At 41.5% G+C, this 15592-nt stretch overlaps 1 protein-coding gene across 1 annotated transcript; it reads right to left on the bottom strand.

The window, feature by feature from the left end:
• Positions 1 to 4255: 4255 nt before the first annotated feature.
• Positions 4256 to 5385, bottom strand: LOC143956656 (olfactory receptor 6M1-like). Its single transcript, XM_077466845.1, has one exon. It carries the CDS (start codon positions 5358 to 5360, stop codon positions 4428 to 4430), a length of 933 nt encoding a protein of 310 aa, XP_077322971.1. The 5' UTR covers positions 5361 to 5385; the 3' UTR covers positions 4256 to 4427.
• Positions 5386 to 15592: the final 10207 nt, after the last annotated feature.

The following is a 15592-nucleotide window of genomic DNA, read 5'->3' as shown; positions in this document are numbered from 1 at the left end:
GCACTCGGCAGCTAGTGGGTGGGGGTTCAGAAAGATGTCGAAGAGTGCTGAGTGAGCAAAGGCCGGAGGCCGAGGTTTGCCGAGGAACTCCGGAAAGAAACGAGGAGGGTTGAGGGAGGCTCGGCAGGGCAGAGAAGTGTCTTCCGGGCAGGATCCTATTCAGACTGAAAGACTGAGACAAGCCCCCTCTATCCCTCATTCTCTACGGATAAGTTGAAACCAAAATGTTTTTCTTTTTTGTGTTTAATTGAATGAAATGTGAACTTACAAACAAATAAAATAAATGATTAAACTGGGAAGGGAAAAGCAAAAAGAAGGAGAAAAGGAAGCCAGAGAGAAAATATCTGAAATACCTGAAATTAAAGAGCCATTGTAAACTGTACCATAAGATATATGATAAGAGTCTGGATGATCTGAGCTCATTATAGATGGTTGGGAGAATTTATATCTACTGAAGCTTCTGTAGTAATCCAAAATTAGGAAGACTTTTTGAATTGTTCCTGGCTGGTACTACTTCTGCCAGTACCCTGCATTTTAGTACTCATACCCATATATTTTTTTTTGTTTGTTTGTTTGTTTTGGGAATAAATTGTAAACTGAGGAGTAAATCGGTAAGAGGCGGCGGGGTGGTGGTTAAATCACCCGTACTAGTGTAAGCCCAAGCTCTGGCCCTATGCACAAGTATATAACTCAAGAAGTAAATGGAGAAGGAGATAATCAAATAGTAGAAAAGCAGCAAAGTGCCAAAGGACACCAAACAGAAACTAAGGATAAAAAAAAAGGGCCAGAACAAAACACTCTTGGAAATTAGTACTCTCGCAGATCCCAGAACAGATCAGGAACTCGACTTAGATCTATGCGCAAGAAGAGAGGAGGAACAGCAGAATACAGCTCAACTCCCAACAAAAATAGACATGGAAAAAATGTTTGTGGCCCTGGAAAATTAATTAAAAACAGAAATGGCAACAATCCATAAAGACCTGGGCCATATGCTCTCAAGAGTGGAGGAAGTTGAAAAAAGTGGACTCTCATACAAATATGATACAAGTGATAAAAGAAGAAATAAAATCAATTAAAAAAAGAACAAGAACAAGTATATAGACTGGAGGACCAAGAAAATAGGGATCGAAGCAAATACCTAAGACTAAACAGCCTCCCTGTAAGAAGGCCACAAGATTTGCCTATGAAGTCCAAGAGACATAATAGTCAGATTAGAAAACCTACAGGACCCTAATTATTAAAAGATTTCAACTAAAAGATCTGATGGAACAAAAAAAACTAGGAAGGACTTTAACAGGGTGGCTCAAGAGACATAAAAATGGGGTAAAAAGCCAGGGAAACATCTTGTAAGAATTCTAATAAAAAAGAAGAGTTTAAACTTTATCAAAAAGATAAAAAATGAGAAAGGAGAAATGGTAAATAAAACAACGGAAATTGCATCGGTCTTCCAATCATACTATTGGGCACTTTACGCAATAAGAGAACAAGAGACGCAAGAAGAAAAAGAGCAAAGGAGAAGAAATATACAAGATTATTCAACAAATGCTAAATTACCAAGCCTACATGGCGAACAATTGACTGACTTGGAAAAACCTATTACACAAGGCGAAATTAAACTGGCATTGAAAGAAGACCCTATGGGTAAAAGCCCAGGTCCAGATGGGTTCACGATCAAATATTATAAAAAAATTCAAAATCAACTGATCCCAAAGCTATGCGACTACCTGAACAACTTAGGGGAAGTAGAAGAAACATGGCGAGAGTCATTAGCTCATATCACATTAATACCTAAAGATGGAAAAGATAAAAATATCTGCTCCAACTATAGACCAATAGCCCAATTGAATGCTGATACGAAGATCTATGCAAAAATTCTTGCAAGGAGATTGAAAAAACTGATACCAATGTGGGTGGATCCAGATCAAACAGGATTTGTACCAGGTAGAGAGGGTAGAGACAATAGCACAAACAGTGCTAATGCTGTGAAAATGGGAAAATAGGGGACCCCAGCTCTACTCCTGTGAATCAATGCGAAAAAGCGTTTGACAGGGTAGACTGGGGATTCATGATGGATACTCTCCGATATCTGGGACTTGGACCTAAAATAATGCGCTGGATCAAAAATCTGTATAACCGACCAACGGCATGGTAAAAGTAAATGGGAAGTTGTCACATTCATTCAAAATGTATACTGGAACGAGACAGGGGTTCCTACTTTCGCCACTCCTGTATGTATTATCATTGGAACCATTTTTGGCGACCTTGCGGAATAAGATCGCGGCATATGCGGACGATGTACTGATGTACGTAACAAACCCAATAGTGACGCTTCCAAACATAATTAAAGAGATAAAAAAATATGGAAAACTTTCAAACTTGAATCAATCCAATTAAATCCAATCCAATTAAAACAGAAATATTTAATATAGGAGCGGGGAAAGAGAAAGAACTTCTATTACAAAGGGAATTCCCATTTACATGGGTGAAAAGAGAGTTATCTTGCCTAGGAATCAAATTGACTTCTACCACTGAGAAGTTGTTCCTGGCAAATTATATCCCATTACTGAATGAGATTAAGGCAGACTTAAAGAGTGGTTCACTGCAATCCATATCATGGATAGGAAGGATAAATATGCTTAAATGGTGATCGCTATACCACAGAGTTTCTTTAGAATAATAAAAACAATGATGATAAAATATATATATGGCAAAATAAAAAACCAAGACTAAAGTTTGCACTAATCACGAGGAAAAAAGAACACAGAGGTTTAACAACACCAGACATAAATAGATATTACAAGTCAGCTATTATTTCATGGTTGGTGGAATGGGTTAATGAAAAAAAATTAAAAAAGGTGGGTTAAGATAATCTTTTAGGTTGTAAAATAGGAAATGCACAAATAAGGGACATCACTACACATGGCAAGATGAGAACACTAGCAGAGTTAAAGGAAATAAACAAATGGGACATAAGTGACTGGGAATACTTCCAATTAAAACAGTTAATTTCCTACCCCAGCCAATTAGAGATGGAAACAATTTAAACCCACTGGAAAAACTCTGTGATATACATACTCCATTGAAACATGTAATATCTAAAATATATGGAATATTGACAGAATTGTAGGGACAAGAGACACCCTCCTATATAAGGCAATGGGAAAAAGAAACCGGTACGAAAATAGAGGAACAACATATGGAAAGAATGATAGGTGCAGTATATAGTTATGCAACAGATATAAACACAATAGAAATGAACTACAAACTATTGTCAAGATGGTATCTGACCCCATATAGAATTCAAAAAAATAAAGCAGACAAATCCCCACTGTGCTGGAGGGAATGCAAACAGAGAGCCACAATGATACATATCTAGTGGGAATGCCCGAAGATCAAGCAATACTGGCAAGAAGTTGTGGAATATATAGAAGAGATAACTGGAAATAAGATAACTAACAACTGGCAAATGTGTCTATTTCATGAATCCAAAACCTCAAAAAAACATTATGGAAAAACTTTAATCCCAGTATTGTTGAATGCCACAAAAAGATTGATCCCAAAGAAATAGTTGAATACAAAGGAACCGGACATAATGGAATGGCTTGAGATAATAGAATATTATAATAAAATGGAATATCTATGCAGCAGAGAAAAAGGACAACCAGAAAGATATATCAACACCTGGAGAAAATGGAAAAACTTCAAAATTTTGGAGAGAGCAGAGGGCCCGAATAGGTTTAGAAGAAAGGAGAGCAGAAAACAGACCAAAGGGGGGGGGGGGGGGGGGATCAAGTAGAAGAGCAGCACTGGCTACTGAAATTCATTTTTCTTCCGACCAACTTTATGTGACCGTGTTTATGCAAGTTTGAGCCAACATCCGTTGGAAAAAAACATGGATTTTGTTGTCGGAAAAAAAAATCATATGTACAAGGCATAAGAATGAATCAGGAGGAAAGAGATATGTGCATTGGAATTAGTGGGAAGATAGAAAAAAATAAAAGATATTGAGGGAGCTGATGAAGATTTTAAAATATTTAAATTATGGCATATTTGAAAATAGAAAAAAATGATATAACTCCTGTAAAATACCACTATAATGCTAAACTGAGAAGGAGATAGCGAAATGAACAGTTTTCTGTAGTGGGAAAAAAAAAGCAAAAAAAAAAAAAGCAGAATCCCACTGGATGACCAAGGGGTCATGGGCTCACACTACATCTTACTATGTGGTGGAGACAATGCCACTCAACTGCACAGAATTGCTAAATGGTTTGCCTGTTCATGGCAGTGAATTGAATTCTCCAACAAGATGAAAAACGACTTCATGGTAATCCCCCGGTTCAGAGTGAACTGAACAGATTTGCTGTGATTCTGCTTATTCCTCTCCTGTTGGACCTGATTCTAATTCCAAGTAAGAAAAATACATATAGTTATACCCCCAGGGACCGCATAATTACCAAGTGTTTTATAGAAGCTTTTACCTGATTATTTTTCAGAGTGTAGATGAATGGGCTTAGAAGTGGTGTCACAATCCCAGTCATGAGCGCTGAGAGTTTACTAATGTCTATGGCCGCCAGAGTAATGCCCCTCATACACAGGAAGAGTGAACTTCCATAAATTATAACTACAATAAGGAGATGAGAGACACATGTAGAGAAAGGCTTCCATCTTTCACCCACCTTGGATGCCTTGATTATAGCTGATATTATGTAACCATATGATATCAATATGAAACTCAGAGAACCAAACACAACCAAAAAAGAGCAGAAGAGATTAACAATGCGAATTGTCCTAGTGTCAGAGCAGGCAAGTTTTAGAAGCTGTTCTGCATCACAGAAGAAGTGATCAATAACATTAGGGCCACAAAAATAAAGTTTAGTTATTAGAAGAGTTGGAATAATGGTATCTGCAAATCCAGCTAGCCAACAACCCAGAATTAGGCACAGGCAGAAATCAGGCGTCATTACTGCTGTATAGTGCAAAGGGTGACATACAGCTGTGTACCTGTCAAAAGACATGACAGCAAGCAAAAGTAGTTCAACTGAACCCAGTAAAAAGTAGAAATAGCACTGAGTTAGACAACTCTGAAATAAGACTGATCGATTTTCACTTGCTAGGATGTTGAGAAACTTTGGTATAATTGTTGAAGTAAAGCATATGTCCAGAATGGATAGGTTGACCAAAAAATAATACATGGGTGTGTGGAGGGAGTGACTCTTCCAAACGATTAAAATGATAAGGATGTTACCCGACAAAGTAATAATGTGGATGGAAGTAAGTAATGAAAAGAAAAAAGTCCTCATTGTTAAAGTCATTGGAAATGCTGCCAGCATGAAGTCAATAACACTACTTCTGTTTTCCATGAAGATCCAATATGGTATTGATAGATATACAACCCACTGAAGCTCCACTTATATATAATACTAAGCAGTCTCTTGTGGTGGTTCATAATGCATGCATATTAATTTCAACCGAAGGGATGCAGTCTGATGGGAAATCTTTTTTTTTTAAATAAGTGACTGTAAAAATGACATTTAATTTACAGTTACAATAAAATTTTACAAAAATTTTAATTAATGGCCACTAATAGGGATGAGTGGAACACTCACCAGAACTTGCAAACAGACAAAGAATTTGTGCAAACATGCGAACACCGTTAAAGTCTATGGGACACAAACGTGAAAAAACAAAAGTGCTCATTTTAAAGTTATTGCCATAAAAAGTGTTTGGGGACCCGGGTCCTGCCCCAGGAGACATGCATCGATGCAAAAAAAAGTTTTTAAAATGGCAATTTTTTCAGGAGCAGTGATTTTAAGATTGCTTGAAGTGAAACAATAAAAATTAAATATTCATTTAACCACTTGCATACAGGGGACTTTTACCCCCTTCCTACCCAGACCTATTTTCAGCTTCCAGCACTCTCACATTTTGAATGACAATTACTCAGTCGTGTACCCAAGTTAAATTTGCGTCCTTTTTTTCGCACAAATAGAGCTTTCTTTTGGTGGTATGTAATCACTAGTGGGTTTTTTATTTTTTGTGCTATAAATAAAAAAAAATACAGAAAATTTGGTGAAAAAATGCCTTTCTTTGTTTCTGTCATAAAATTTAGCAAATTAGTCATCTTTCTTCATAAATTTTGGCCAACATTTATACGGCTATACATCTTTGGTAAAAAATAAGCCTAATTAGTGGATATTATTTGGTCTTTGTAAAAATTATAGAGTCTACAAGCTATGGTGCCAGTCATTGAATATTGATCACACCTGATGTACTGAAGACCTATCTCATTTTTTGAGACACTAAAAGCCAGGAAAGTACAAATACCCACAAAATGACCGCATTTTGGAAAGCAGACACCCCAACGTATAATCTATGAGGCATAATGAGTCTTTGAACTGTTCATTTTTTTCCAGAAGTTTTTGGAAAATGTGGGAAAAAATGAAAATGCATTTTTTTTCACACAAAGTTGTTCATTTCTAATATATTTCCAACACATAGTATGTACATAGCAAAAATGACACCCCAAAATACATTATGCTACTCCTGAGTATGGCTGTCTCACGTACCTGACTAATGAGCCTGATAGTGTAGAGCAAGGCCTCCCTTACGCATCTGACTCATGGCCCCTGGTAGAGCAAACAGGTGGCACAGAAGTGCAGAATGGTATGAGTGCCTGGCAGGATCAAAAGCAGATAGGTCACATGGCCAGCACAGCAGACAGGACCAGCAGGCTGGATGGATCAGCAGAAAGGTGAGCAGACTGAATGGATCAGCAGACTGTGAGCAGACTGGATGCGTCAGCAGACTGTGAGCAGATTGGATGCATCAGCAGACAGGTGAGCAGACTGGATGTGACAGCAGACTGTGAGCAGATTGGATGCATCAGCAGACTGGATGCATCAGCAGACAGGTGAGCAGACTGGATGCATCAGCAGACAGGTGAGCAGACTGGATGCATCAGCAGATTGGTGAGCAGACTGGATGGATCAGCAGACTGGATGGATCAGCAGATCGGTGAGCAGACTGGATAGATCAGCAGACTGGATGGATCAGCAGACAGGTAATCCATGGATGGCTGCAGTAGGTAACTATAGCAGACTGCAGGAGAGTCTTGGAATGCCAGGCAGGCCGGGTCGGTAATCAGGCTGGCAACAGTGGTACAAGAGGAGCAGGCATAAGGAAAAGCCAAGGGTCAGATACAGATGGATAACAGAAACAATCTCAAAACAAGCTGGGTCCAACAGGAGCAGATATCAGATCTTTAGAAAACACGTACAAAGAGCGGCAGATCAGACAGCAAGGACACAGTGCTGCTGAGATGTTTAAATAAGGCAACCTGTTGCCAATCACTGAAATCAGCCTGGACTAAGTTAAACCTTAGGAGGCAGGTCCACGACAATGGCGATACCACATGTATGAGACTTTTACACAGCCTGGCCACATACAGAGGCCCACCAGTGAAGTAGCACCTTCAGGCTTTCTACAAGCATAAATTACACATCTCATTTCTCAACCACCTATTACACTTTTGAAGGCCCTGGAGCACCAGGACAATGGAAACGCCCACAAAATGACCCCATTTTGGAAAGCAGACACACCAACATATAATCTATGAAGCATAATGAGTCTTTTGAACTGTTCATTTTTTTCCAGAAGTTTTTGGAAAATGTTGGAAAAAAATTAAAACGCATTTTTTTTCCACAAAGTTGTCGATTTTTAAGATATTTTCAACACATAGCATATACATAGAAAAAATTACACCCCAAAATACATTCTGCTACTCCTCCTGAGTATGGTAATACCACATGTGTGAGACTTTTACACAGCCTGACCAAATACAGAGGCCCACCATTGAAGTAGCACCATTGAAATTACACTTCGAATTTCCTAACAACTTATTATTTATGAAGGCCCTTATATTTCCAACACATAGCATTTACATACCAAAAATTACACTCCAAAATAAATTATATTGAGGAAAGGGTAAAAAATTTTTTTTATTACCTGTGGTTTTAGTAGTGTCTCCAGATGAGAGAATTGGTGCAGGCAGCAGGCAGGGATGTGCTTAGCAACAATAGTAATTATCCAGGCAGCAGGCAGGAATATTGTCTATAGTCAGCACAAGGATATTGTCAGCACAGCCAAAGCATTTGTCCATAGAAATTGTCCAGGCAGAGACAGCCAGTACAGCCATAATATTGGTCCTGGTATACCGTTACCTGCCTGCAGGCATTATTGTACTGCTCCCCAGCCCTTCATAAATATACTGCCTCTTGCTACAGCTAATTATTTCCATAGTCCAGGTAGCAGGCAGAGGTGTGGTCAGTTTATGCTGCAGGCAGGGGGATGATGGCAGTAAGTCAGCAGCAGGCTGAGGGCCACAATCAGGTAAGACCTGTTCACAGGGGTAGAGGCTTCGACCCACCCAAATCTCTATGAAGCCTCCGGACTCCAGACCCTAATCTGGAAATTACGAAACCCGGAGACAACAAAAAAAATTTTTTCTCCATCCGGAAAAACATTTCTGGAGCCCCTCACATGTGAGACCCCGCGGTAGGCAAAAGCATAGTCCATAAAACAGGCCAGGGTCAGTTCACGTGCAAGCAGTGCAAGCGGTAGGCAAAAATTTAGTTGATAAAACAGGACAGGGTCAGTTCACATGGAAGCAGTCCAAGCAGTAGGCAGAAGCGTAGTTGATAAAACAGGCCAGGGTAAGTTCATGTGGAAGCAGTCCAAACAGTTGGCAGAGGCATAGTCAAAAAACAGGCCAGGGTCAGTTAATGTGGAAGGCAGTGGCATGGTTATTTGAGGAAGCATGGGAAATGGTCAGCACAGATGATGAAAATGGGGAAATGGTTAAGAATATGGGCTAATATTTTAGGGATGTGTGATATAGTCTGAAGCATTTATCAATGCAAAGGCCGGGTTCGGAGGGACACTGGGGACAATGGTAGCTGGTATCTCTTCTAAATCCATTTTTGCTGCATACTCAACTTCTTTTTTGGCGTCTGCGGTCTGCTTCAGATGGTGGAATGTGGTCCAGGAAGTGGCGTTCATGAAGTCAGCTAATAGCATCAGAGCAAAGGTTTTCTGGGGGGGGGGGGGGGGGGTCTTTGATGGTAGATGAGGGACATGACAACAACTTCTATGAATTTTAGGAAGTGGGCAGGGCTTTCTGTGGATTTGGTGTGAATTATGTAGGCATTATAAATGGCCAAATGAATTAAATAGAGTGCTACTTTCTTGTACCAGAAACCTGACCTCCTTATTGCTAAATAGGGCTGAAGCATTTGGTCGTTGAAATACACCTCCCCATGTACAGATTGTAATCTTGTACACATGTTGGCTTTACAATGGGACCTCGTCTTCTCTGAACTTCAACTGTAGTATCATCATGGATGGTGGACATCATGTACACATTCCTGGTATCCTGCCACCTCAAGGCCAGCACTTCGCTGCATCTCAAAGTTGCTCTTTCTCCCCTTTGCAATTTCTTATTCACTATCGCTTGTAGGAAGCCCTTCCTATTCTTTCTAGAGGTTCCACAGGCCAGGGTTTCTGTGAGGTATAGGTGTTTGAAAAGGGGCAGGCTGGTGTAGAAGTTATCCAGGTATATGTGGTAACCTTTCTTCAGCAGTGGGTATGCCAGGTCCCATACAATTTTACCAGTTGTGTCAATGTAGGCCGGGCACTCAGGGGGCTGAAGCTGGGAATCTCTTCCTTGATATATGCGGAACACATACAGACATCCCGTGACTCTCTCGCAAAGCTTATAAAATTTCACTCCGTATTTAGCCCTTTTGCTAGGAATGTATTGTTTTATTCCTAGTCGACCTGAAAAGGGTACCAGGGACTCATCTACACATATATGCTTATCGTGGACATTCTGTAAATCGTTAGGAAAATAAATTAATGAGTGGGCGAATTTTATATCATTTGTCGTAATTTGGATGATTGCGGGGAGGGCACTGGGTGTTGTCAATGAAATGAAGAAAGTACATTATCATCTCTTATCAGGACCTTAACATTATGGAAGAATAAATGGGCATGTGGTGGATGGGGTTGGTGGACCAATAGGCACGTCCTTCATTTTTTTGTAAGCCCCATGTTTATGGAGAGACCCATAAACAATTTGAACGTCTCTAGAGTCAAATCCGTCCACTCAAATGGACAGGCGTATGAGGATTGGGGGTTGTTGGCAATATGAAAAAAATTTGGGTATTGGCCTGCACACCTGGCTGTGCAGTGAAAGGGGGAATTCTTGCTGATCTTGAGTTGGAAGGCAGCCATGTTGGATTCGGAAGACCATCTGGGAGATATGTAGTAGCCCTGGCTCTTGGGGGACGTGGAACTCCAGTGCTGGTAGTTGGGGGATTTGAAGTTCCTATGCTGGCATTTGAGTGTGATGATTCAGCAGTACTGGTACTGGGCCTGGGCATTTCTTGTGGCCTCTTGTGGCGGCAGCGTCGATACTGGTCCTGGGAATTTGATCCTGGGGTATATTGCTGGTGGCTGCCTGGTTTCCAGAGCACCGTGCTGTTTTAGGAGGGATCCATTCTTCCTCTGATTCATTTGCCGATCCATAAATATCATTTGTTTCAAATGCTGAATTTGATTCACAATCTGAATTGGCATTTGAATCTGATGAGAACTCCCCGCTGCTCTCCTCAGTCTCCTCACTTGTATAGAATCTTTTGGACATTTTTTCTGATGGGCTTTGCGACGGGTGACAAATGATGGCCAGTGATGGGTGACAGGTGACGGTCACTGATAGGTGACAGGTGACGGGTCACTTTGTGGGCACTGCTTGGTGACAGGGGCACTTTGTGGGCACTGATGAGTGACAGGTGCACTTTGTGGGCACTGATAGGTGACAGATGAGGGTCACTGATGGCGGCCACTGATGACGGTCCCTGGCGATGGTCACTGATGACAGTCACTGGCGATAGTCACTGATGGGTCACAGGTGCACCGCTGATGGCAGTCTCTGACGGTGACAGATGCACTTTGTGGGCACTGATGGGTGACAGGTGCACTTTTATAAGCACTGATGTGGTGACTGTTGGGTGACAGATGTAATAGGGGGGGGGGGGCGGGCGATGTGACAGGTTCTCTTTTTTTTTTGGTGTGTTGGTGCAGTACAGTACAACACATAGATCAGTAACTCACTGCTCCTGGCTCTTCTCTCCTCACACTGGAAACGGTGTGTGAGGAGAGAAGAGCTGGTAACAGCTAGTAACCAGTCTATGTTTACATTTAGTGACCGGCTGTGATCCATTGATCACGAGGTAAACAGCCGCCAGCCATTGGCTGTTTACCCTTGTCGGTGACGAGCAGTGTTCCTGGGAACACGCCGCCACCGACATGACTGCGCTGTCTAAAGAGGGGAATACACATTGTGATCAGCCATGACGCAATAGTAGCCAATCACATGGTGAACAGCCATGCCCAATGGCTGTTCACCCCTGTCGGTGATGCACTGTGTCTCGGGGACACACTGCCACCGACAGTGCAAGCCTGCGCAGCTGCGATGGCACGCATGCCCTGTGTGAATGGGCTGCCATCATATGACAGCGGCCCAGAACAGCCGCACCCTGGTGATGATATTCTGCTCGTCAGTCCTGCTGGTTACTTAAGCTGTTCAGTCCAGATCCTCTCTGCCTTCGCCTTGGTCAACATATCAAGAGACTCGCTCCTGTGGCCTTGTTAAGACTTGCTTGGCTGGCATCCCTTCTGGTTCCTTATCCTGCTTGCTGTTCCACTACGCTGATTCTCTGGTTTCCTGATTTCCTGGCCTGTCCTGAAGTATGCTGATCTCTGGCTCTCTGGATTGTCTGACTATCCATTCCGGTTACCGAACTCTGGCTATGTTTTGACCATGTTTGCTCTGTTTACCTTTTACCATTATTATTATTAAACAATGTGATTTTTACGGCACCTCTGTCTTAGTCTGATTCATGGTTCCTGACAGTAAGCGAAGGCCATGAATTCAGAAGATGCAGTCAATCCACTTGTTGGTAATATTTTTTCCAGATTGGATGAGCAGGATCACCGCATGGATCAGTTTGCCATAGCGCTACAGTTGCTCCTGAGTTGCACAACTCACCTGGAATCTCCCACTGTGTTGCAGTCCCTGCTGCTGCTCCAGTGTCTGTGCGGGCACCCGCCTCAAATATTACTTCTTTAAGAGGTACGTCTGGTTCCCCTCCACTTCCCCAGTGATTTGGGGGTGATCAAGTTCAATACAGAGATTTTCTCAACCAGGTTGAGATATACTTTTAGATGCTGCCCAGGCATTTCCCATGGACAGAAGAAAAGTAGGTTTTCATTATATCTTTGCTTTCTGAGAGAGCCTTGGCCTGGGAAAACACTATGGGACACGCAAAAACCCGTTGTCTTAAGTTACCCTGAATTTGTGGCTTGCTTCAAAAGGGTATTTGATGTTCCCGCACACTCCACTTCTGCTGCCAAGAGCCTCGTGTCCATCAGAGTACGAGAACTGTTGCCGACTACGCCATTGAATTCCATACTCTTGCAGCAGAGGTTGCTTGGAACAATGGGGCCTTTGTGGCTGCCTTTTCTCATGGTCTCTCGGATACCATCACAGATGAGATAGCAGCCTGAGATATACCTACTGAGCTGGAGAAGTTAATCACGTTGCCATCCTCATTGACTCCAGACTCAGAAAGACTCTCTTTTAAGAAGTGCTTGCAGAAGCCTGCTGTACATTTGTCTCCAAGCTTTGCAGTCCCACCCTTGCCTCCCTCACCTCCCATGCCTCTTGGTCGGTCAGTGAAGTGGAACCCATGCAGTTGGGCTTCACACATCTCTCTGTGGATGAAAGAACCCTTAGGAGGAGAGAGAGATTGTGCCTTTATTATGGCCAGGCAGGTCACTTCTTGAAGTCTTGTCCTACTCGTCCACGGAACTCCTGAACCTTGAGCCCTAATCGACTCTGGGACTGCAGACCTGTTCATTGATGCTGCCTTTGTATCTAAGCGCTCTATTCTGCTGCAGCTTCGTGCCACTCCACTTGCCATTGAGGCTATTGATGGGAGACCTCTACAGCCTGCCCATGTGACTCATGAGACTGCTCCGTTGTCCGCGGCCGTAGGGGCTCTTCACCATGAGATAATCCAATGAATTTCCTCACCTAAGTTTCCAGTGGTGATTGGTTATCCTTTGTTACAGAGGCACAACCCCTCTTTTGATTGGCTTTGTGCTGAGGTTCTTTCCTGGTTGCCACAATGCAGCAAGACATATTTTCCGAATGTGCATAGTAGTTCATTTTTTACAGCCAAATAAAAGAGTTGGTTTAATGCTTAACACTGGTAATCCATCAGCAGACAGATCAAATTCAGATTGGGTGATGACCTCAGTCCCTTTAGCCATAGATGGTGCTGGTTGGCTGTTGTTGGGAATAATGACAAATACATTAGTTAAGCATCATCTACTTGTCCTGCACTCCAGCCTCTCTCTTTCTTCACATAAGAACCTGATGAGTCAGCACAATCAACCTTGCTAGTTTATAGTATGTTCTGCAGCTGTCATCGGAGTTCCTTCCCTAGGGTAGGGTGGATCACGCCTGCATTTGTGACTGGCTGCTGTGGACAAACTAAAGCTAAACTACTGAGATATTTAAGGTGATCCTGGTTAAGTCAGTCCAAGTTGTATTAGAAAAGTATTGATACTTACCTTTCTAGTGGCCCATGTCTTTAAATTCCACCACTTTGGTACTCCTCAGTAAGTATCCCAAACTTCAAGAGTTAAGCCTCGGATCTGTGTACAGACGCTACGAAAATCTGACAACAGACCTTTGTCTGCCAAAAATTTCCTAGCCTGTTATCCATCATTTGTTGGCCAAAAGATGGACAAGAATTGTCTGAAGGAGCGTACCAATGGTCGGATTTTAGGCAAACAGTCTGTCATCACACAATTCCCTGCCGAAATTCCGATCTTGTGTACGAGGCTTAAGAATAACTGCTTTTCCCACCTTATGTTGTATACAGGACGTATAAGCAGATGGGATAAACCATAGCACGTGCAAGGGGGCAGTTGGTCTTCCACCAAACCCAGAAGGGTTGAATACCTGCACCATCCACACCCTCAACACCCTGAAAACAACAAAGCTGTTTTCAGTACAGCAGAGGAGCCTAAACAACTGTATAAGACTGAAGGTTGAAGTTTAGCTTTAATCCAATGATACTAAATGGTTAACATTATACTGGGTAGTTTAGCCTTCTGCAATAACTAACTATCATTTTAGTTTGATGAAAAGGTTAATCAGGTTAATAATCTTTTATGCATTGTATTTTATTCACTTATCCCAGGGGGTCAATTAAAACTTTTCTTAAGAATTCTGCAGTGAGTAAAGAAGTAATTTCTTTATTGTGCAACTTTTTTTTTGTACTTAGCAAGTTGTAATGGAACTCTGTCGTTGCTTGTTGTTTGTTTTGCTTTTTTTTACCAGTCCCTTACAATTTAGAACGATTAAGTACTAGCACCGCAGACGCAGTGATTTACCAAGGCTAGCCATACATACAGTAATACAATTTTCTTGTACAATTTTCCTTTATATTTACCAAAACCATATAATATGAGGTCAAACCCAAACACTTTCAGTTTGTATTCAATCAGGCAGGCTCACATACTGTGTTTCATTTTTGGTCATTTATTTAATTTTTCTTATACTTTTTCAAATATTGCACATTAATGGGTATACTCAGCTTACACTTGAAGTAAGAGGCTAGGAGTTTTTCCCCACTGCTTGTGCCGTTATATTTTTGTAGGTTCTTTATATTTTATACTCTAAAGTGTCCATATGATGTCTCTGATCAGGACAATTGTGTGTTGTTTTTACTCGTTTACACATTGATGTGCATTATCTCTTACACACTTTCTCTTATATTTTCCCTCATTTTCATTTTACATATTTATTTAATCAATAATCAAAAAAAAAATCATTAACCACTTCAATCCAGGGTACTTTCACCCTTTTCCTGCCCAGGCCAATTTTCAGCTTTCACCACTCTCACACTGACAATTGTGCATTCATGCAACACTGTACCCTATTCTTACAAATACGGTTTACTTTTGATTGTATTTAACCAAGGTCAAACAAAAATGACTGTGAGCTGGTTCCCTGCTGACAGCTGAATTTAACAAAAACATGCAGGCAAATAAAAATTATGAAACAATAAACACGTGGGGTCTCTCCCCCAATGCATACTGGGCCCTTTGGGTCTGGTATGGAATTTAAGGAGAACCCCGTGCCAGTTCAGTGACGTCACAATCTATTTAAGAAATATCACACAGCAGGGCAGCCAGAGTGCGGGAACGTTTGTGGTGAGCGGAACTTTTCTTTTCTTTTTTTTTTTTCCGGCAGTGGCGGCATTGTTATTGACGATGGATCTACATCAGGGAACAGTTTTTTTTTTAATAAAGGAATTGTCAAAAAGTTTTGTTTTGTCTTTTGTTCACTTTTACACTTTTTTTGGTGAATGGGTAGGGGTATTATGTACCCCATACTCATTCACATGGGGGGTGCAGGATCTGAGGGCCCGCTTGTTAAAGGGTACTTCCAGGTTCTGAT

The sequence above is a fragment of the Lithobates pipiens genome, unplaced genomic scaffold, assembly GCF_037356315.1.
Source record: "Lithobates pipiens isolate NorthernLeopardFrog02 unplaced genomic scaffold, aLitPip1_a1.2 Scaffold_4, whole genome shotgun sequence".
Lineage (NCBI taxonomy): Eukaryota > Metazoa > Chordata > Amphibia > Anura > Ranidae > Lithobates > Lithobates pipiens.
Note: the sequence above shows the minus strand (reverse complement) of the source record. Positions and strands in the feature narration are given on the sequence as shown.